At 66.4% G+C, this 21,219-nt stretch overlaps 1 protein-coding gene across 1 annotated transcript in view; it reads left to right on the forward strand.

The window, feature by feature from the left end:
• Positions 1-21,219, forward strand: part of LOC140629042 (cohesin subunit SA-2-like) — a 48,311-nt gene that overhangs the window by 13,462 nt on the left and 13,630 nt on the right. Inside the window, exons 5-16 of the mRNA XM_072818439.1 lie at positions 866-962; positions 1,933-2,009; positions 3,987-4,058; positions 6,960-7,164; positions 8,976-9,127; positions 10,132-10,205; positions 10,313-10,436; positions 12,909-13,007; positions 14,280-14,359; positions 17,774-17,881; positions 19,154-19,265; positions 19,888-20,002. Coding sequence (XP_072674540.1) covers positions 866-962; positions 1,933-2,009; positions 3,987-4,058; positions 6,960-7,164; positions 8,976-9,127; positions 10,132-10,205; positions 10,313-10,436; positions 12,909-13,007; positions 14,280-14,359; positions 17,774-17,881; positions 19,154-19,265; positions 19,888-20,002 — 1,315 coding nt within the window. The remainder of the gene's footprint in view (positions 1-865; positions 963-1,932; positions 2,010-3,986; positions 4,059-6,959; positions 7,165-8,975; positions 9,128-10,131; positions 10,206-10,312; positions 10,437-12,908; positions 13,008-14,279; positions 14,360-17,773; positions 17,882-19,153; positions 19,266-19,887; positions 20,003-21,219) is intronic.

Genomic DNA, 21,219 nt, shown 5'->3' on the forward strand with positions numbered 1-21,219 from the left:
ACAGGGGACCTCACACACACATGCTCACAACTACCCATCACGTGATATCTCACACATATGTGTGCTTTCATGCTCCTCATCACACACATGTACATACACACATGCTCACTGATGCCGTCGCATGCACCTCATCACATACACGTGCACACACAAGTGTTCACTGCTGCCCGTCATACACACACCTCATCTTACACACATGAGCACACACATGTGCTCACTGCTGGCTGTCACATGCACCTCATCACCTATACACACACACAAGTGCTCACTCGTGTCTGTCATACACACTTGACCTCACACACAAGTGCCCCCACTGCCTGTCACACACATATCTCATGACAGACATGCACATACACATGCTCACCACTGTGCACCATATGCACGTGATCTCATACACACATAAGTGCCCGCTGCTGCCCATCACATGCAGCTTATCCCACACACAGACACACACACACAAGTGCTTACGGTTGGCCCATGCATGCCCTTCATCACACATGTGTGCCCACACCTGCTCACAGCTGCTCCGTTACACACAGCTCATCACAAATAGACAAGTGCTCACACATCTAATCTCACACACACACACACACACACACACACATGAGTGCCCACTGCTGCCCATCACATGCAGCTCATCACACACAGACACACACACACAAGTGCTCACGGTCGGCCCGTCACATGCCCTTCATCACACATGTGTGCACCACTGCTCACACTGCTCTATCACACACTGCTCATCACAGACACAGATGCTCACCACTGGCCATCTGATGCATGATCGCACACGTGTCCTCACGGCTGGCCTGTCACATGCACCTCCTCACACTCGCGTGCTCACCAGTGGCTGTTGCCCATGCAGACGGCCGTCGAGGAGTGGGTACAGTCGTATAAGGAGGACAGGGAGCTGGCCCTGCTGGACCTCATCAGCTTCTTCGTCCAGTGCTGTGGCTGCGAAGGTGAGCTGTGCTCCTGGGCACTTGTGGGTGTCCCCAAACATGGGTTCGCTGGGCCTGCCTGTCCTGCCTACGTGCGGATTTAAGAGCCAGGGTGGCCCGGAGGCTCCTTTATGTGGGAGAGCTTGCTGCTTCTGTGAGCAGCGTTGTCATCTCAGAGCAAAGGATGGATTCTTCCCCAAGGGAAGATGTGCCCACGTCCTGACCCCAGGACCTCAGGATGTGACCTCACTGGGAGGTAAGATCTTTGCAGATGGAAGCAGGAAGATAGTCCTTAGGGTGTCCCTGGTCCCATGAGACCTTGTCCTTGTAAGAAGAGGGACGCAGGGGCACCTGGGTGGCACACTGGTTAAGCATCTGACACTTGGTTTCAGCTCAAGTCATGATCTCTGGGTCGTGGGATCGAGGGGTGAAGATTATTCAGCGACAGGCAGTGGGGAAGCGCTGACCTCTGCTGCCACGTGCATGGACTGTGAACACATGGTGCTCGGGGGGATGTGCAGGCACCGGACCGCACAGCTGTGACCCCTTGTGCATGAAATGCCCACAACGGGCACGTCCAGCCACCAACGGACGACGTCTCAGCGGTTCCTGGGCCGGGGAAACGAGAGGGCGCTGCCCACGTGTGGGGGGGGGCTGCCTGCAGTGGGCCCTGGTGATGGGCGCTCACAGTGAGTGTACGCACCGCCGCTGAGTGCGCCCCTCGCCCGTGCGTGCGTCACACCTCGAGCAGTCGTCCTCACCGGGGACAACCAGGGCATCCTCTGGAAGCTGCTGCGGCCACCGCGGGGCCCACCAGCCTGTCGAGAAGCCCCTGCGGCGGCCGACGGGCACCCTGTGCGTGCCTCACCGAGGCCCCACCGTGCAGACAGTGGGAGCTGCGGGTTCTGCGGCCTCGCCCCCTCTCTCACGGACGAGGCGTCACCACGCGGGAGAAGGCGGCTGGGGCCACGTGTCCCCCTTTCTTCTGCAGGGGTGGTGACGGCCGAGCTGTACCAGAGCAACCAAGGCAAGAGCGTGGTGCACAAGATGACCGAGAAGTTTGACCAGGTGCGGCGGGCTCCGTGCAGCCCGGGAGCCCGGGGCCGCGGGGCGGGAGCTGCCTCCTGAGCGCCGCTGCCCCGCCGCCCCCCGGCACGCGCGCCCACAGGCGGGGTGGGGCACGGGCAGGGAGGCCACCCCGTTTCTGGGGTGGGAGCCGTCCTGCCGCTGCTGGCTCATGTCACTGCGCACCACGTCCTCAAGGTCCGTCCACAGCAGGTGCACAACGTCCTTCCTCTTCGAGCCTGCGCCCTGTTCCGCTGTGTGAGGGGACCGCGGTTTGCTCATCGACTCGTCCTTTCAGGGACGGGCGTAATTTCTGCATTCATGGCTCGTATCTTAAAACACTTTCACAGTGCCCTCCGAGAGTCTTGTGAATCAGGTCAAAGAACAGTAACTTTTTTCTTTGATTTCTTATTTGGAACGACTAAACTAAGAAAAGGGGAAGGACGTGTAAGCTTCGAGTGTGTTCAGCAGCTAATACTCTCCTGCCTTCCTCTCACTCCCTATGTGTGTGCATGTGCCTCTGAGTCGTGCTGTGCGTACACACACGTGTGCACATGAGGGGGGGTGTGTGTGCAGGTCCATGCGTATGCATATGCCTCTGTCCAGTGCTGTACATGCACGCACGTGTGCATATGTGCATGTAAGTTTGTGTGCAGGTTCATGTATGTGCATGTGCTTATGAATGGTGCTGTAATGCTCACACGTGTCCATATGTGTGCAGGTCTGTGTGTGCATGTGCCACAGCACTGCTGTGCACACACACGTGCATGTGCACGAGTGTATGTAGGTCTATGCGTGTACATGTGCTTCTGTGCTGTGCATACATGCATGTCTACAGATGTGCACATGAGTATTATGTAGGTCCATGTGTGCATGTGCCTCTGTGCTGTGCATGCACACGTGTGCATATGTGCAGGTGAGCAAACGTGTGTGTGTAGCTCTGTGCACGTGCTGCTGTGCTGTGTGTGCATGCACATGTGCCTGTGTGCACCTGAGCGAGTGTGTGCAGGTCCATCTGTATGCATGTGCCTCTGAATGGTGCTGTGCATGCGTGCATGTGAGCGAGTGTGTGTGCAGGTCCATGCATGTGCCTCTGTGCTGTGCTGCATGTGTGTATATGTGCACGTGAGCGAATGTATGTAGTCCCATGCATTGGTGTGTGTGCCACTGTGTGTGTTTGCCAGAACCCGCTGGGACCCCATGTGATGTTCACCGTCTGTCCCCGGGTGGGCTCCCCTTAAGCCCGCAAGCTCAGGGGTGTGGGGAGCCCAGGCCTTCAGTTGTGGGGGACACCCCTGCTGTTCTTCTGGCCTCCACATCCCAAAACTTAGGTCCTTCCTTTGGGTCACTCGGCGTGGCCCTGACTCAGATTGTGCCTCTTCTTCGGGGAGCCCCCGTCGTGGATCGGGGTCGTGTTCAGTCTCCCCCACCTCAGAAGCAGCAGTGGTGGCTCTGCCAGCCCCCCACCCTGCCTCCGTCGCGGGAGACCCTGTGCCTTCCAAGGAGCAGGACACTCTCCGGGGAAATGCCGTGCGTGCAGGGCCCACAGCAGGCGGGTGACACACGTACTGGCCGTAGGGCGTGCACCAGGGGAGCGCGAGCAGCACACGCCCCCGCCCCCCCGCCGAGTGGCATCTGTGCCGAGTGGCATCTGTGCCGTGCCTTCTCCCCTGCCTGGCCTCCAGGGAGACGCAGTGTGTGTTCTGGGCGTGAGCCCGTGAACCCAAGGGCTGCGCCCCGTGGCCGCTGTACGTTCCCGCCCCTCCCAAGGGTGCTGGCGTGAGGGCGGACGTGGACTCCTGCCTAGAGGAGGGCACGCGCGCTGTCGGCCGCCCGGAGCAGGGCCCCCTCCGCCACGGGCCTCGGCCCCCGGGGGGTCGGAGGTGCTCCGAGCGCCCGTGCTGCACGGGCCTGGCCCGCCGGAGCCAGTCGGGTGCCCCGGGGACGCTGCACGTCACCGCCGCTTCTCTGTTCTTGCAGGAGACCGGGCTGTACTACAAGAAGTTTCTGGCTTACCCCTGGATCCTGACCATCATGTGGCCAGAGAAGCTGGTAACACGCTTTGCGGAGTTTCAGAACGGGGCGGTTCCGCGTGGTTTCCTGCCGAGCCCCACGTCCGCGGAGCCCGCGGAGCTCGTGTCGGGTTCCCCGTGCGGGGCGGGCGCCCTGGTCGTGGACGAGGGGCCACGGCGTGTGCCGGGTAGCGCTAGGCGGGCCCCGCTGCCCGGGTCCTGGCGGCCTGCTGGATTGTGACCTCACCAGGTCCTGACTGGGGCGAGGGGAACTCCCCCCGACCTGACCCGTCCCGTCCACACTGGCTACAGTAGTGCTTCCCAGGCTTGCGCACAGCGCGACGGTACCTGGCGGCGCTCGGTCCACGCCGAGTACACTGAGGGCCCACGTGAGGTGGTGGGGCCGGGCTGTGTCTGTGCGCAACAGGGCAGTTAGAGCTGACTCGTCCTGCAAAAGTGAGTTCATTCAGTGAGTCCTGTCTACACTGGGACACTTAGGCCCGAGCCTGTTCTGTCTACACTGGGAATGTCTACCTGCCGTGTGCTGCCTACAATGTGCATGTATACCTGATGTGTCCTGTCTGCACTGTGTCATGGAGCCCTGACAGTGATCTGTCTACACTGGCACACTGACACCTGATCGTGTCCTGTCTGTACTGGCACATTTAGACCTGATGGTGATCTGTCTACACTTCATCATGGAGCCCTGATATGTTTTGTCTACTTTGGTCATGGGACCCTGACTATTCCATCCATACTGGTACATTTAGACTTGATCGTGTTCTGTCTACACGGGCACATTTAGACCTGACAGTGTTCTTTCTACACTGTGTCATCGAAGCCTTACTGTTCCTCTACACTGGCACATGTAGACCTCATCGTGTTTACACTGTGTCATGGAGACCTGTGTTCTCTCTACACTGGCACATTTAGAGCTGATTATATTCTGTCTACACTGGGATGTTTAGACCTGACAGTGATCTGTGTACACTGCGTCATGGAGCCCTGACAGTGATCTGTCTACACTAGCACATTTAGACTTATGTCCTGTCTACAGTGGGATGTAGACCTGACGGTGATCTGTCTACATGGTGTCAGGGACACCTGTGTTCCATCTATACCAGTACATTGGACCTGATCTTGTTTTGTCTACACTGTGTAATGGAGTTCTGACTGTATACTGTCTACACTGGCACATTTAGACCTGATCATATTCTGTGTGTACTGCAATGTTTAGACCTGACGGTGATCTATCTACGCTGTGTTGTGGAGCTCTGACAGTGATCTGTCTACACTGGCACATTTGGACCTGACAGTGATCTGTCTACACTGTGTCACGGAGCCCTGACAGTGATCGATCTTCACTGGCACATTTAGACTTGACACTGATCTGTCTACGCTGGCACATTGAGACCTGACAGTGATCTGTCTACACTGTGTTGTGGAGCCCTGACAGTGATCTGTGTACACTGGCACACTTAGACCTTACTGATATGTCTACACTGGCACATTTGGACCTGACAGTGATCTGTCTACACTGTGTCATGGAGCCGTGACAGTGATCTGTCTACACTGGCACACTTAGACCTGACTGATCTGTCTACACTGGCACATTTAGATCTGGTCGTGTTCTGTGTACTCGGTGCGTCAGCCCCCGAAGGGTGTTGTGATGCTCATGGTTGGAATGACCCGCAGTGAGGGTTTGTGTAGTGTGTGCGTGTGCGTGCAGAGTGGTTGAACAGGGAGTTGTTCTAGGGCACCGAGCGGCAACCACAGGTTCCGGGGTGGGGGAAGGGGGGTGATTCGTGGGGGACGGGGTGGAGGGAGTGCTGTGCGGGGAGCAGCGCAAGGAGTGCACGGGGCAGGGGTGTGGGCAGGGGCATGGAGGCGGCGGGAGGAGGGCTGTCCCCGTGAGCCCCGTGTCACGTGTGCTGCAGGAGGTGGGCGCGGGCTGTCCTGGTGACTTGTGGGCATTGGGGCGGGAAGCAGACGGAAGGCGGGGGGTGCCCGTGCCCGCAGGCCCAGCACTGCTGCCTTTCCCGACCTCGGCCTCCGACCCCCTCCCCAGTGGAGTCCCTGGGAGTCCCCTGGTCCCTTGGGGACAGCAGGACCTGGCTGAGCCCCACGGGCCAGAGCGGTGCCTGTAAGGAGCTTTCACGCTCACACGGCGGTCGGCAGCTGCACGTGCTTGGCCACAGCCAGAGGGCCCAGCTCCTTGGGGCGCGTGCCGGAGTGGGGGCCGCCCGGCACAGCCTGCCGACCTGCCCAGGGGGACGTGGGACCATCGGCCCAGGTGCAGGCTGTGGGGGACATGGGGTGACCCTGGTGGCTGTGGATATGTGACCCCCAGCTGCTGGGTCTCAGGGAGGTGGGGTCACTGGGTGTGTATATCTGATCTTGGCTAGGGGCACGGCGTACGAGAGCTGGGGTCACTGTGGTCACTGTGGACCTGTGATCCCCCAGGTGCAGGACGAGTGAGAGCTGCGGTCACGGGTGAATGTGGACGTGTGACCCCCCCAGGTGCGGGGTCAGGGAGACACGGGGTCACCCTGTGTCAGTATGGACCTATGACGCCCCCAGGTGCAGGGTCAGGGAGATATGGGGTCACCCTGTGTCAGCGTGGACCTGTGACCTCCCAGGTGCAGGGTCAGGGAGATGCGGGGTCACCCTGTGTCAGCGTGGACCTGTGACCTCCCAGGTGCAGGGTCAGGGAGATGTGGGGTCACCCTGTGTCAGCGTGGACCTGTGACCCCCCAGGTGCAGGGTCAGGGATTCGCGGGGTCACCCTGTGTCAGCGTGGATGTGGGACCCCCAGGTTCATAGGGTGTGCTCGTGTGACCCGGAGACCCTTGTGCGGGGCAGAGCTCCAGGTCGCGATCTCGGGGCCCAGTCCCCTGTGCCCGTCACACAGCACCTCGCCCCCCTTCTGTCTTCAACACAGCAGAATGACTTTTACCCCATCGTGGGGCCGGGGCCCTTCTGGAAACGGTTTAGAGTGAACTTCTGCGAGTTCACGGAGCTGCTGGTGCACCTGACACACTCGTCGGTGCTGTGTGACGGCCACCTCATGGACACGGTCATCTGCATGCTCAGCGGCCTCACCAACTCGGCCGTGTACAGCCTGCGGCACACCAGCTCCCTGGCAGGTGAGGCGCCGCCGGGCGGGTGCCGGCTCCCGGGGCTGGGGGCGGGGCCACTGGCCACAGGGGCGGGGCCACTGCCTTCGGGGCGGGGCCACTGGCCACAGGGGCGGGGCCACGGTCCGGGGCGGGGCCACTGGCCACAGGGGGCGGGGCCACGGGCTTGGGGGCAGGGCACAGACCGGGGGGCGGACCCACTGGTTCCGGGGCGGGGCCACAGACCGGGGGCGGAGCCATGGGCGGGGCGGGGCCACTGACCACAGGGGGCGGGGTCTCGGGCCCCCGCACATCCCGGGGGCGGAGCCATGGGGCGGGTCCACTGGCCCCGGGGGTGGGGTCTCGGGCTTGGGGGCGGCCCCACGGGGCTGGGGCGGGGCCACTGGCCACAGGGGCGGGGTCACGGCTTCGGGGCGGGGCCACAGACCGGGGGCAGAGCCATGGGCGGGGGGGCACGGGGCGGGGCCACTGACCACAGGGGGCGGGGCACGGACTGGGGGCGGGGTCTCGGGCTTGGGGGCGGCCCCACGGGGCTGGGGCGGGGCCGTGGGCGGGGCCACTGGCCCCGGGGGCGGGGCCGTGGGCGGGGCCCCGGGGACGGGGGCTTGGGCCTGGGCGCCTGTGTCAGGGCTGGTGTCCACACCCCGCGCTGCCAGCGTGCGGACCTGCAGGCGCAGAGGCTGCTGGGCGGGTGGGCCCGGGAGCTGCGGGGGCGCAGAAGCCACGGAGCGGGGTTTGCTGCGGGAGGACCCGGAGCAGAGTGTCGGGGGCACGAGCGGCTCCTCCCACCGTCCCGCGAGGAGCAAAGGCCGTGACAGCGGTGGGGGGAGCGCGGCGGGCCAGGGCGACGTGTGCGGGAGGGCGCGGTGCGGCGGACCCGGTGCCGGGGCCCTGGGCCTGCGCTGCCGTCCGCCCGAGTCCCGGGAGTGGCCTTGCCCGGCGGGTCCTGTTTGTGTCGCAACCGTCATCAGTTGTCCTACCGTCCGTGGGGTCTAACGTCTCGTGAGCGACCGCTGGCTCCAGACACCGGGTCATTGGTTGCGCGTCGCTACGTTGGCGTAGCTGGTCCCTGGGCAGGCGCTCGCGGCCAGCGCGGAGCACGGGGACTCGGTGGAGGGTCCTGGTTCCCGTCCTGGGAGTGAAGTGAAGGGTGCTTCCGGAAGGTGCGGCAGCCGACAGCCAGCGCCCTGCAGAGTGACCGTCACACACACGCACACGCGCACACACGCGCGGCCGCCACCTGGTAACCGCGCAGGAGCGCAGGGGCCAGGACAAGGCTGCAGCGGGAGGCTGCACGTGGGGCTCGGATCCCGGGTGCCAGACGGGTCGTGCACACAGAGGGCTCTTTCCCGTGTGTGCGGGCGTCAGCCCCACTGGGGCCGCGTGTGCGTCGTCCCCACGCCTGGGCCTGCAGGGGACACGGGTAAAGGTGGCGCGAGCCCCCGAGGGTCCCATCCTGGCCTCTGTGGCAGGAGGGTGGGGCACAGCGACGGTCCCTTGGCCGTGCCCTCCGAGGCCGCGTGCGGCCCACTCCGTCCCGCCGGCACCCCAACCTGACCTTGCGGCGGCGGAGGTCACGGGTGTGTGTACGTGCCGGGGTTGCCCATTCGTGTTCTCGGGTCGGCACACACACTCATCATCGGGGGGACCGTCCACGTGTGGCCCAGCAGGGGCAGGACGCAGCAGCCCCTGCGGCCCCGGCCTCCCACCCCCATGTCACCCTGATCCCCCCGTCGGACGGCCAGAACGGGCCCTGGCGTGGCAGGTGCTGCCCAGCGCTGGGGTCACGGCCCGGGGTCACGGCCGCGCTCTGCTGGCAGCCATGAAGCTGCTGACGGCGCTGGCCAGCGTGAACCAGGGCATCTGCACGGGCAGGCGCACGGCGCAGCGGCTGTACGAGATCGAGAGCATCACCAAGCTCAAGGGCAGGCACAAGTACTACATGGAGCTGCTGGACCAGCGCCGGCACCAGGTGAGGGGGTGGCGCGGGGGGCGGGGGGCAGCACGGGAGGGAGGGAGGGGACCCAGGTGTGAGGACATCACTGTGCAGGAAAGCAGGCAGGAGCCAGAGTCCGCCCTGGGCCCCTCCGCCGCCCGGCTGCCCCCTGTGTGGTTTGCACCCCATGCATGGGCGCCAGTGGTGAGGACAGATCCCGTCCCCAGGGCTGTGACCTTCCCCAGGGTTACAGGTTCCCAAACGCCGGCGGCCAGGAGGGGTGCGGCCGCACAGCGGGGCCAGCAGTCCCTGCCCCTCCCCCAGTCCCTGTCCTGCTCCAGCTGCCGACCCTGGGGGGAGGTCATCCCGGGGACAGGCAGGTGCCCCCCCTCCCTGTGATGCTCACAGACGAGTCTGTTCCTGGGCTCACCTGTGCTTCCACCGGTGCAAACTGTCATCTGCCTCTCTGCCTCCTGCGCCCTCTCCTGTCCCCGCTTCTGCCCCCCTCATCCCCCTGCTGTCTGAGCCCCCCCACACCTGTGAGCACATGGGAGGTCACCTGTATGGCATCCACACCTTGGGGTACAGGAAGCTTCCAGAAAGACAACTGTGCACCTCGGAGGGTCCTGCCCCTCTAGGTTCCTCTGGCGCAGCACAGTCCTCCACCCTGTCCCCCCGCCATGCACCGCCTGCATCCCCCACCCTCACCCTGCACGCCCTCACCCCTGCTCCTCCCCTCCCTGCACCCTGCTCCTCCCCTCCCTGCACCCCTTCTCCCCCCTCCCTGCACCCCTTCTCCCCTCCTGCTCCTCCTCCCAGCGCCTTCACCCCTGCCCTATATGCCCACGTGTGTGCATGGTCAGCATGTGCGAGGCGGCCCCAGAGGCCCAGATCCAGGGGCGGGATGGTCCACAGCGAGTGGCACAGGCTGGTCAGCGTAGAGGATGCAGACGCGTGTCGAGGGGTGACCGCCCCCCAGCCGCGGCTTGGTGGCGGCCTGCAGCGCCCCGCCCAGCGCCCCTGTCCTTGTGCCACCACAGTTCCAGAACAAGCCCATGGCCATCGACAACATCATCTGCGCGCTCTTTAAAAGGACATTTGTGCCGCGCTACCGGTAAGGCTCTTCCCCGCGTGCCCCGCGCCCCGGGCCGTGACCTAGCCTCGCTCAGCCCGGGTTGCCATGCGCCCGGCCGCCGGGTGATGCGCTTGCTCGTTTCCCAGGGATGTGAGCTCGGACATCCGGGTGATCTGCATGGGGGAGCTGGGCTGCTGGATCCGCCTGTACCCAGACATGTTCCTGGACAACAATTACCTGAAGTACATCGGCTGGATGCTGTACGACAAGGTGCGCGCGCCGCCGTGGCCTCGCCCTCTGTCCGGAGCCCAGTGTCGTGGGGAGGCTCTCTGCGCTGCCGTCCTTGGGCCCGACGGCGGGTTTGGGCTGTGGGGTCACCTGTCCTCGGGAGACCTGCGGACGTGGCCCTGCGTCGCGCCTGCCCCCCGCAGAGGATCACGGAGCGGCCATGTCCGCAGGTGACCCCAGCCTGCGTCCCCGTAGCCCGCCCGGTCCCGGTCCACCCGCCTGCAGCCAGCTCAGTCCTCACCCGGCCTGACACCGGGCCACCGCCGTGGCCCTCGACTGCGCAGCTCTGAACCCCGCGCTCACGTCCCCGCACAGCAAAGGCGGGGGTCCCGCGGCCGCCGGGGCGCTTTGCTCCCATCACAGACGCAAACGAGTGCCCTTCGGTGCTTCTGATCAGATGCCTTCTGGGCGGCAGCGACCGTGATGTAGCCCTGGGAGTTGTCTGTGCCCACCCGTGGCTGTGATCCCGTTTCCGGAGCCGTTTTGTCCTGCGCATGACTCCCGAGCTGGGGCTCTTGCCTCCAGGGTGCAAGGGGCAGGCGTGGGTGCACCCCTGGAGCTCCGCTGCTCCACGCATTTTGCAGGCAAGGCCCCACAGGCGGTCCTCCGCTGTGCGCGGAGTTTTACGAGCTTGTGGCTCATCACGGTGTTGAGACGAATGCCACGATTGCCTGTGGCGTGCTGCCCGTGGACGGCGTGGGTGGGAGGGCGGCGGTCGGCCATGCGTGGCCACGGTCTTGGGTTGTTGCGTGGACGAGTTTGTTTCTGCGGGAAAGGGCAAGGCGGCTGGACTGTGAGCTGTTCTGTGTCCTGGGGCTGAGCTGGGGCAGGCGGCGGTGGCGGACCCCCCGCGGGGCTCCCCAGCCCGTGTTCCCTGTCCTCACTGCTGGGCTGGGCCGTCCCGGGTCCAGGGGCCTCAGACCGGATGGGAGGGAACCCTGATCCCTGGCTCACGGTGCGCCTCCTGCCTGGTCCTCGCGTGGAGCCTGGGGCGAGGGGGCGCTCTGGGGCTCGTCCTTTACAAGGACCCGGCCCCCTCCTTGGGGCTCCAGCCTTAGGACCCGGGCCCCTCCTTGGAGCTCCACACTTAGGACCTGGTTCCCTCCCCAGGGGCTTGACCCTTAGGACCCGGTCCCCTCCCAGGGGGCTCCACCCTTAGAACCCAGTCCCCTCCCTGGGGGCTCGATCCTTAGGACCTGGTCCCCCCCGGGGGCTCCACCCATAGGACCGGTCCCCTCCCGGGGGCTTCACCCGCACATACCATCCCCTGGGGGCGTCGAGAGCTAACCTACGGATTTGGGGCACACATTGGCCTGGAGCAGACTTCTCTGCTTTTCCCCTGTGGGGTGGGAGTGGGAGAGGCGTAGTGCGTGGCCACAAGCACGGTGACTGCACTGGGCCACGGGAGCCAGGTGTGCAGGGAGGAGGCCGTCAGGGCTGCCGCTGGGGCCACGCTGGGCCTGCGGGGCTTGGCCGTGGGCGCTGTCGCGGCAGTGGGGCACGTGGGGGTGTGCGGTACTCCTGGGTCCTGGGGGGCTGCCCCCACTGTGCCCCGCATTGCTTGGGGGGTGGAGAGACCTCCGGGAGGCACTGAGAGGCCCCGCCGGCCCTGGGTGCGGCGAGCGCCCCCGCAGGGTGACCCCTGGGTGCGGAGGACGTGCGCTCCCTGATAGGCCGCCCGCCGCGCCCCTGCGGGCAGCCTCACCCCACGTGGGGCCACGGTGTGGCGCGGGCCTGTGTCCTGCTTCGGGCCCCGCGCTGCCCACGTGCGGCTTTAGCCCCGAGACGACCTCAGGGACCCCCTTAGTTTTGTACAGAGAACGCGTGGGGTGCAGGGGTCGCGGAGCCGTTGGGTGTGCTGGGCCAGGCGGGTGTTTGTTTCTTTCCTTCTTGTTTTTTTTAAGATTTTATTTGTTTATTTGAGGGAGGCCAGCAGGCACACGCCGGGGTGACGGAGGGGCGGAGGGAGCAGCACACGCCCACTGAGCAGGGATCCCTGACCTGACGTGGGGCTCAGTGCAGGACCCCGAGATCGTGACCCGAGGCCTCTGTCCTGGGCGTGGAAACCCCGAGCTCTCCCCGTGTCCTTACGTGCCCGTTCCACTCCGCGTGTCTGTGTCCTCCCGTCTCTTTATAGGGGCCCCGTCCTATGGGATCAGCCCGCCCTACTGACCTCATTTGGCAGCCTCGTCCTGCCATTACAGACCGCGCCTCCCAAAACAGCCCCATCGGAGGTCCTGGGGGCGCGGGGGCCAACCTATGAGCTGGGGGTGCACAGTTCAGACCCCAGAAGGCATCTGTGCCCCGCGAGGGGGTTGCGAACCCGCAGGTCCCGCCTCGACTGTTTCAGGCTGCGGGCGGCCTGGCTTGCGCGGTCGCGGACGGAAGCGTCTGCGGGAGAGTGTGGGGGCGCGGCCGCCCTTCTGCGGTGACTCGCACGTTTCTGTCCCCAAGGACGCAAACGTGCGCATGAAGTGCATCCTGGCGCTGAAGGCGCTCTACGAGAAGCGAGAGTCGGCCATGAAGTTGGGGCTTTTCTTCCACAAGTTCAAGGTGCGTGAGGTGTTGCGTCTTGGCTGCCGTCTCCTCCGAGGCATCTCGGTGCCTGTGTGGACGGGACGCGCAGCAGCCGCTGGGGGCCCAGGGTGTGGCACACGTTGGAGCTGGGTGCCCAGGCCGCTGTACTGCGAAGGTGAACCTGGAACTTCTCGGGGTGTCCGAGCCCTCGGCCGAGTTGCCCGGCTGTCACTACACTCCGGAGATGTGCGCCCTGGCCTGGAAACAGGGTGCGTGGTGTGCGCACCCCCACGGGCAGGCGGTGTGCTGACCTCTCCATCATGGGCGCGGGAGCCACACGGGGAGGACCCAGGACACGTGGCTGGTTGGGAGTGGGGGTGGGGCCACGGAGGTGCGTCCTGGACGTGCAGCGCTGGTGTGCGTGGCGGAGGCGCCCCGTCCTCGGGGGAGTGTGGGACAGCAACTGGTCCTCGACCCTGTCAGCGTCCCCAGCGGGGTCTGAGCAGGAACCCGGCGAGGGCAGGTGCCCAGCAGCCCCACATGGTCGTGTCCTCATAGAAGCCTTTCCTGACCTGGGGACCCCCGAGGGGAGATCAGGACACGTGACGTCACGCCTGCGGAAGGGTGGGCGTCAGGGAGAGCCCGGGCACGATCGTGTGCACCGTCTGGGAGCTCAGGGCGCACCTGTGCTGCAGGTGCAGGGAGGCCGCGGGGGCTGCTGTGCTGGACCCATGGGCTCTCAGACCCTCCAGCTTCAAGCACCGGGGTGTGCAGGGCGCTGAGCCCCCTCAGGGCGCGGTCGTGTCTGGGGGCAGAAGGTCCCAGTCCTGGTCCTGCGACCCCCGGGACCTGATGAGTGGCAGCGTCTGGGGACGGGGTCTCCTGTCTGCTGGCTCTAGGGCTGGGGTCTGATGACCGGTGGCCCCGAAGGCGTAGTCCCCGCGTCCCAGCTTCGAGCGCGCGTTCCCTGTCACGGTGCGCCCGCAGCAGGTGACCGCTAGGGACAAAGTCTGGGGACCCTAGGGCGTCACCCAGGGGCGGGTGCTGGCGTCTGGGCCGACCCGGGGCGCCCACACGAGGGCACGACCCAGCGCACGGCCTGGGGGCCGCGGGGAGCGCACGTGCCCCCGGCCAAGGTGGCGGGGCGGGGCGGGGGCGGGGGGGGGGGGCTCTCGGCGCCCAGCTCGCAGCCCGCTGGGGCCAGGCTGCGTGTCGGCCGCGCCGTGGGCGTCCGGGCGGCTGCGGGGGCGGTGGGGCCGCGGCGACACGTCACGCAGACGGTGGTCGCGCGCGGTCTTGCTCCCGCAGAAGCGCATCCTGTCCATGACGCAGGACCAGCAGCCGGAGATCACGTCCGAGTGCATGCAGCTCCTGAGGCTCATCTCCGAGTGAGTGCCCGGCGGGGGCGGCGGAGGGACAGGTGCGTGGGAGGGGCGGGGGGTGGGCCCAGGTGCGTGGGAGGGGCGGGGGGCGGGGCCAGGCGCACAGTTGGGGCGGGCCGGAGGGTGCCAGGCGGGGGCGGGGCCAGGCGCACAGGTGGGGCGGGCCGGAGGGTGTGCAGGGGGGGCCAGGTGCGTGGGGGCGGGGGCGGGGCCAGGCGCACAGGCGGGGCGGGCCGGAGGATGCGCAAGCGGGGGCGGGGCCGGGGGCGTGGGAGGCCCGGTGGGCGGGCCCAGGTGTACAGGTGGAAGGTGGGGCGTGGGAGGGGCGGGGCCAGACGCACAGGTGGAGGGTGGGGGCGTGGGAGGGGCGGGGCCGGGGCGGCGGGGGCGGGGCCAGATGCGCAGGCGGGGCGGGTGGGCGGGGTGGCGGGGGGGGGGGGGGGGGGCTCTCCTGCAAGTTTGAAGAATTGTCACCAGCGTCCTGGCTCGAGATCCGAGGGAAGGGTTCGTTGGGTCACCTGAGGTCACCCCAGGCTTGGGCTGGCACTCGCGGGTGTGGGGTTCTCTCTGGGGTCCCAGTCTCCCCCGTCCACTGCTGCCCGTGTGTCAGGGGCTCCAAGGAGACAGAGGGGCTGGATTCAGGAGGCAGCAGCGACTGGCCCGGCCCACAGAACCTTCTGGAAGTTCCTGGATCCCTGTGAGGTCTTAAGCCGGGACGATGGGTGCTTGTCCCCCTGTACGTCCGGCACCTGCAGGATGCAGCTGCCTTGTTGAGACTCAGGCGTCCAATGTTGATGTGAGGCGTGTTGCGGACACGGGGACACAGGTCACAGCCTCCTGCTCGGCCCTGTGTGTAGACGCCAGCATGGGTGCCGGGGAGACGTGCTGTGTCCCAGAGGCTGCGTGCTTGCCTGTGCTGCCGGTGTGTCCTGAGCCGAGGATAGCGTGAGGCCACTTGGGCATCGGATCCTCGGTGGCTGTGTGTCCTGCTGCTGCGCACACGGGCACCCTGGAGCTGGGGATGGGCATCCTGCGTGCTGTGCTGTGGTCCCACGGAGGCTGGCGCCACCCACACCTGGCAGCACGCCCCCTGCGCCCCCGGGAGCATGGATGGGTGACGAGGTGTCACGTGGCAGTGCACCACGGTGTGTACAGAGCAGAACGCCCACGGGCGGCGCGGCCTGGGTTGGCCCGGGTCCTGGGAGGAGCACCTGCAGCGCCCTGGAGCCGCCCCGTTCTGAGCACAGCGCGGACGCACTCGGGGCGTGGGCCCTCTCCTGCCCACCCAGACGAGCCTGTGGGCAGAGACGGCCGGTCCCCCAGTGGACGCCACGACTCTCCTGGCGTTGGCAGCAGCGGGCAGCGCGCTCGTGCAGGGATCCAGAAGGTGCTGGAGGCCTTGGGTCCGGGCGCAGGGTGGCCGTGAGCAGGAAGCCGTGACCTCGGGGCATCTCTGCTGTGCTCAGATCACGTCCCGAGGCCGTTTCGCTCGTCTCGCGGCCGGGCCTGCGTCCTTCAGGTGCCGTGTCCCCCAGGGGCGCCTCAGGCCTGGCTGTGGTGGCCCCTCCAACCCCGGGTGGGGGCCTCTGCCTCCTGCCCCGTGGAGGGTGGGCGGCCCAGGCTGGCTGCATGTCCTGCTCTGTGCTGTTCCCGCGGCCGCTGTGTCAGCGTCCTGCAGGGAGACAGGGCTGTGGGGACATGGAAGGAGGCCCTGGTGGGAATCGGCTCACTGTCGCAGAGGTGGGGACGTCCCAGGACGTGTGTGCGAGCTGGGGAGGGGAGCCCTCCTGAGGGCCTGCACGTCGGCGGGTGGCCCTGGGGCACGTGAAGCAGGCTCTGGGACTGAAGCTGGACACACGCGTGGGGCTCGTCATGGCTCGGGGTCTGCGGCGAGTCCGCAGCTAGAAGCTGCACGCGCCTGCCAGGAAGTGGCAACGGCTGAAGCCTCGCGTCGACCTCGCTGCTCCCCGTTGGTGGGCGCTGCGGGCGGCGGCAGCTTACGTGGGATTCCGGCTGAGGAGCTCCCGGATAGGTTGGCCTGTGCTCCCTGGGGGTGGGCCGCGTCTAATCAGGGGGCCCTGCCTACTACAACGGGGAGGAAGTGTGCGTCTGCCGGGCCTGGCTCCCACACGCACGTCTGTCTTCTGTCACCCTTGGCGGTCCTGCTCCCGGGCCTTCCAGCTGCATCTCTGATGGCAGCTCGCGGGCCTCAGGGGCGGGGGTAAGGCTCCAGATCTTGGGGCCACACCGTGGCCTGAGTCCCCAGGCAGGTGCCAGTGCACTGGGTCGGTCACGGCAGGGGCCTGGGTGCCCCACACTGGGCGGAGCCGCGTGGCTTTGAGGCTTGAGGTTTGGACGGGGCCGACTCGGAACCACGGAGTGTGCTCCCTGCTGAGTGCGGCGCCCGCGGGCGAGTGCAGGTGTACCCCTCACTTGCGTGGGGCTTCCCCGCCTCCTTGGGACCTCCCCCATGCCCTTGGGGTTTTTTGTGCCCTTGGGGTCTCTGCCCTGCCCTTGGGGCCTCCCCGCATCCTTGAGGTCACTCCTCCACCGTTGGGGCCTCTCCTGCATCCCTGGGACCTCTGCCCCCACCCTTGGGATCTCCCCATGTCCTTGGGGCCTCCCTGTGCCCTTATGGTCTCCTCCCTGCTCTTGGGGTCTCCTGCCATGTCCTTGGGGCCTCCCCGTGCCCTTGCGGTCTCCCCCCTGCACCTGGCCCCCCCCCGCCCTTGTGGTCTCCCCCTACCCTTGGGGTCTCCTGCATCCTTGGGGCCTCCCCCCATCCTTGGATTCTTCCTGGATCCCCTGAGGCCCTGTGTCCCCAGAATCCCGAGGTCCCCTGCCCTGTTCCTGCTGCTTCTGGCAGCGCCCAGGGGCTGTCGGCAAACGGCTGCGCTGTGGCGGACCCGGTGCCACACGTGGGCTCAATGTGCGTCTTTGGACAACGTGGCGTCCCCCGTGTGGTGTCGGGGTGTCCCACACCCTCATCCCCTGATCGCTTCCCCCGAGTGCACCCTGCAGGGTGCCTGCTTGGCACCAGGAGCGCTGCGCGGGCCGGGGGCACACCCCGGAGAGGCCCTGGTGCCCACAGGGGCTGGAGGGGAAAGGGCCCAGGACTGGCGGCCCTGTCGGGGGCGGGCCTCCCAGGATCCCGCGCTCGGGGCCGGCTCTCGTGGCATCTTCCCCCGTGGCCTGGGCTCGCGTCCTGGGACGTGTCTGCGCGGGTGAGCGTCGGCTTCCCGGGGGCCCCGTGTAGGGGAGGCTGCGACTGGGGCCACTGGGCCAACAGGGGATTAGAGAGGAGCGTGGCGCCCCGCGTGCACAGGCGTGTGAGGCAGGGCCCTGGTGGCAGCGCGTCTCGTGTAGATGCGTGGGGAAGCCCCGCGTGCAGGCCCGGGGCTCACGAGCGCGTCCCCCCAGGCACTACGTGGGCGTGTTCTCGGCCATGGAGTACGTGTTCCTGTTCCAGTTTGTGTACGCGGCCTACAGGCCCATGGCCACGGCCGCGGGTGAACTCATCTGCAGGAGGTGAGTGCAGCGCGTGCCCGCTGCTGTCCCCGGCACCATGACGTCACCGGCACTTCGGAGGCGGGCCCCACAGCCCGTGTCCCACGTCCCGTCAGCTGCAGGCCCGCAGGTGCAGGGTGGAGGGCAGGCCAGGTGCCAGGGCTTTGTATAGGGGACAGAACGGGACGTGCGGGAGCGCCACGGGAGAGGAACGCTGCTCCACAGTCGCATCCGTGACCGCACGCAGGCTCACTGGTTACCTGTTAGAGGCAGGTCTATGCGGGGATTGCTTTGACTTGGTGGGGTGGTCCCCCATCCCCGAGGGCGCCCGCCTTTGGGATCCTCTGAGGTCTACTGTCCTTGGATGCCCTGGGGCCCCCTGTGTCCCTGGGATCCCCTGAGGTCCCGAGGTGCCCTGTCCCTGGATCCCCTCTGGATCCCCTGAGGCCCCCTGTCCCTGGGATCTCCTGAGGTCCTCTGGATCCCGAGACCCCCTCTCCTTGGGATCCCCTGAGGTCCCCTGGATTCCCTGAGGCCCCTGGATCTCCTGAGGTCCCCTGGATCTCTTGGATCCCTCGAGGCCCCCTGTGTCCCTGGGATCCCCTGAGGTCTCCTGGATTCCCTGAGGCCCCCGAGGTTTCCTTGATCCCTGAGGTCCCCTGGATCCCCTGGATCCTGAGGCCCCCTGAAGTCCCCTGAGGTCCCCTATCCCCTGGATCCCCTGGATCCTGAGGCCCGTCCCCTGGATCCCCTGAGGCCCCCTGTCCCCGGGATCCTGATGTCCCCTGGATCCCCTGAGGCCCCCTGTCTATGGGATCCCCTGAGGTCCTCTGGATCCCCCGAGACCCCCTCTCCTTGGGATCCCCTGAGGCCCCCTGGATTCCCTGAGGCCCCTGGATCTCCTGGATCCCTTGAGGCATCCTGTGTCCCTGGGATCCCCTGAGGTCTCCTGGATTCCCTGAGGCCCCCTGTCTCTGGGATCCCCTAAGTTCCTATCCCTGGGATCCCTGAGGTCCCCTGAGCCTCCCTGTCCCCAAGGTCACCTGAGGTCCCCAGGACCTCAGTCTGGTTGTTCATTCCCTCCCCAGTGCTGGCCTGAGCTGACCGGCAGCTCGGACAGCAGCAGTCAGTTCTAGAACTTTCCTCCACGGGTCCTGGTAGCCCTGCTCCCCGGGTCTCAGTGTGGCGCATGCTAGCGAGGGTGCAGGTCAGCCCGCCTCGCAGGACCCGGGGCCCAGCCGCGTGCTTGGGGCCCCCCAGGCCGACGTTGAGGCCCCTCTCTCGTCTCCCTAGGCTCCTGGCTCCTCCGCCCCACGAAGGTTTCTTTGGCCAAGAGCCCCCTGACGAGTTTGACAGAAACCTCCAGAACATGAAGACGCTCATTGACTTCTACCTGCAGGGTGAGGTGAGGGCGCGGCAGCGTGGGGCCCGGGGACGCGGCGTCCGAGCCACACGAGGGACCGGGACTTGGGTCCCGCCCCGCAGCCCGAGTTCCGTGCCGTGTCCCGCGCCACGCGCCACGTGCCCGGAGGTGGGCTGGGCCGGGCCTTGCTTCCCGTGTGAACAGCCTTGCTGTGGCGCGTGGGACTCGGGCCGCTGGGTCGCTGTCCTGCTGTGTCCTCACGTGTCTGCGCACGGGGGGGTCGGGAGGGGGCCGTTCCTGCCTGTGTCATCACGTGTTCTCCTTGCTGTTCGTCGTCATCGCATGACCTCCCTGCCCTGTGTCATCATCACGTGACCTCCCTGCCCTGTGTTGTCATCGCGTGTCCTTCCCATGTTATTACATGACCTCCGTGCCCCGTGTCGTCATCACGTGTCCTCCCTGCCCTGTGTCGCCGCCACATGAGCTTCCTGCCCACGTCGTCGTGTGTTCTCGTCTCCGCGTGGTTGCGTGTCCTCCCTGCCCTTTGCCACTGTCACATGACCCCTGTGCCCCGTGTCGTCATCGCGTGTGGTCCCTGCCCCGTGTCTCACTTGTCCCGCTGTCCCGTTCTCACGACCTCACACGTCGGGCACGTCCCTGTCAGTTCCACAGACACGTCCCGTACCTGGTGGACGGCCTGTGGGAGGCAGCGCCCACCCTGGTGCGCAACTGGGAGTGCATGACGGCCCTGCTGCTGGAGCCACGCGGCGGGCGCCAAGGTGAGCGTGGCCAGAGCCTGCTCGGAGTCGTGGGCCGGGCCCGTGATCCTGCTGGCCGCCCTGCCGTCCCCCTAGGCCCACCGTCCCTGCCGTGTCCTGCCATCCTTCCCTGTCCTGCTGTCCTCCCCGGGCCGTGCTATCCTCCCCACGTCCCACTGTCCCCCCATGTCCTGTTGTGTCCCTGTGTCCTGCCGTTCCCCCATGTCCCCGTGTCCTGCCATCCCCATCACCCTCGTGTCCCCATGTGCTCCAGTCCCCCTTGTGTCCTGCCCCCACCTCGTGTTGCATGTCCTTGTCTGCCTGTGTCCCGCCATGCCCCTCCTCCTATGTCGCGTCATCTCTGCGGTCCCCTGCCGTCCTGCCAAGCGTCTGTCCATGGTGTCACTGATACGAGCGGCCGGCACAGGGCGCTAGCGGCCCTGTCCACACTGCTGTGCAGCGTTTGCTCCCTGACTGGTTGGTCCGGGGGAGGGGCACGTGCCGTGCTTCCCTGGGGCGAAGGGTCCTCAGGCCTTGATGGGGACTCCCCGGTCTCTAGTTGGGGTCTGCAGGACAGTGGCCGCGGCTGCTGTCCTGCAAGGGGATCAAAGCCCGGGCCCCGCGGTCAGGATGCAGTGTGGGCAGCTGCCTGGTGAATGAACCCTGGCAGGCTCGCCCCTCTGAGACCACCCCGTCCCCCCGGGCACCGCCCCAAGGAGACCGCCCCTCCTCTGACGCAGGCCCGCAGCCCCACTGGAGGCCCTGCCCTCTGAGACCCACCACCCCCCCAGCCCTGCTGAAGACAAGTGTCCTCTGCTAAAACCTGGAGTCCCTGAGCCATGCCTGAGGCCTCCAGGCCTGTCCCCTTCCTGGCGGGGCCAGCAGCCTCCACCACGCTCCCGGGGGCCACGGAGGGGCCCGTTCCTTCATCACCGGGGCGCCTCCTTTACTCTGACTCAAGTTTCCAGACCCCGCCGCGGGGTCTCTGAGCTTCTTGACCATGAGCTTGGGCCTTTGCTGCCCCCGGGCTCATAGTGGCACCGATCCCAGGATGTGGGACGCTGGACAGGAGGACCCAGGTGTGAGGTTCTCGCGGTACCTATGACAAATGACCTCAAACCTGGGGGCTTAAAACAAGAATCCGTCCCCTCCCAGCTCTGGAGACCAGAGTCTGAGGTCCGGGGGCTGGACCCCTGAGGTCCGGGGCGGGGCCTCCGGGGAGGGTCCCTCCCGCCTCT

Source organism: Canis lupus, chromosome Y (genome assembly GCF_048164855.1).
Source record: "Canis lupus baileyi chromosome Y, mCanLup2.hap1, whole genome shotgun sequence".
Taxonomy (NCBI): Eukaryota; Metazoa; Chordata; class Mammalia; order Carnivora; family Canidae; genus Canis; species Canis lupus.